The sequence below is a fragment of the Ipomoea triloba genome, chromosome 1 (assembly GCF_003576645.1).
Source record: "Ipomoea triloba cultivar NCNSP0323 chromosome 1, ASM357664v1".
NCBI classification, from domain to species: Eukaryota; Viridiplantae; Streptophyta; class Magnoliopsida; order Solanales; family Convolvulaceae; genus Ipomoea; species Ipomoea triloba.
The window spans coordinates 38092257-38093535 of record NC_044916.1 but is presented as its reverse complement, the minus strand read 5'-3'; the positions used below and the strand labels follow the sequence as shown (position 1 = coordinate 38093535).

The following is a 1279-nucleotide window of genomic DNA, read 5'->3' as shown; positions in this document are numbered from 1 at the left end:
GCACATGCTGAGGAAACCTTTCGCGCTGTCAAACTTTTTCTGGCCAACTCTCTCAGCCGAAGCGAGGAGATGTAGAAGCAGTTCAACATCTTTATAATCTTCGCCATGAAGGCCCCAACATGAATTGGGAAATAGATTGTTTAGTTCACTGTCTCCATGGGAAGAGTTCTCAATGAACTTGTGTGCAGCCAACTGCAAAATCTCGTTTATCCACAACCTAGTACTGCTGCAGCAATTCATCTCTCTGGATTCATCATGACTGCTGCTGCAGCTTGGTGCTGCAGCATTCACCTTCTCCCCGGTTAATCTCCTGAACCGGTTCTGGAAGTTATAGAGAAGCTTCAGGGATGAAGGCAACGCGTTTTCAGCCCTCTTTCTCTTGGATTCAGAGAGCTCTTGATTCCCTGAAAATGGCTGAACTGATGAAGCCTCCTCATCAAAATCCAGATCATCTAGACTCATGCAATCTACAACAAGTTGCAGTTGGTGTTCATGCTTATGCCTGGGCAGGAGAGGCCCTTCCTTTCTAGCTGTTTCGTCGCCATCTTTATCCAAAATTTGACAAGAAGAAAACCAGGAGATTTCAGTGGAATCTCCCCACTCCTCAACCTCATCTGCAGCTGGTCTGCTTTTCACTGCTTTCATGTTGTCATCATTGTTTTCAACATCATCTATGCATCTGTTCCTATCAGGGGCTCCACCAAAAACATCAGATTTGTTTAAATCCGACATTCGAACTACTCTCTGCAATCTGCTCTTAATTCAAGTGAATTGAAGAATGCAGACTTCAGTTCTACTACTACAACATATAAGAGCATGCAAATTCAACTATTTATATATGTTTGGTGTGAACATGAAGCTTCGTACGTACGTGCAAATTGGTTTGAAATATTTTACTGTAAATTCATGTTGTTTGACAATGACAATAGGGCATAAGGAAAAACATATTGACGCATTCAAACACGTAATCATATGAAAAGATAGACAAGTTAAAATGGTTTTTATGTTACGGCAGCTTTGATGTCTCCGGGTCGATATTATATTCAACTATTCTATAATAAGGTAGACCAACCTGAAGGGCCATTCACATAAACAATTTGCTGAACCAAATAACAAGTACAATGCAGATCAGATGCCCTGTCCCCTGCACAAGAAAGCTGTCTTCATGTAGGGACAATAATGGAGAAAAAAACAATGTGCTCAAACACGATACTAATAAGGTTATGTTTCCATTTTGGTCATTTCATTTAATTGTTTTTAACTGGGCAGAATTTCCAGA

The 1279-nt window shown here is 40.7% G+C and overlaps 2 protein-coding genes across 2 annotated transcripts in view; one reads left to right on the top strand and one right to left on the bottom strand.

Annotated features, from left to right (window-relative positions):
• Positions 1 to 8: 8 nt before the first annotated feature.
• On the bottom strand, positions 9 to 1137 carry LOC116013657 (the record flags this gene model as incomplete). Its single annotated transcript, XM_031253540.1, has 2 exons — positions 1073 to 1137; positions 9 to 751 (listed from the first exon to the last, which is right to left on the bottom strand). A coding segment is annotated over exon 2 (724 nt), but the record flags the coding sequence as incomplete, so codon positions are not given.
• Positions 920 to 1279, top strand: part of LOC116013650 (serpin-ZXA-like) — a 2058-nt gene continuing 1698 nt past the window's right edge. The window contains exon 1 of the mRNA XM_031253528.1: positions 920 to 964. Coding sequence (XP_031109388.1) covers positions 920 to 964 — 45 coding nt within the window. The remainder of the gene's footprint in view (positions 965 to 1279) is intronic.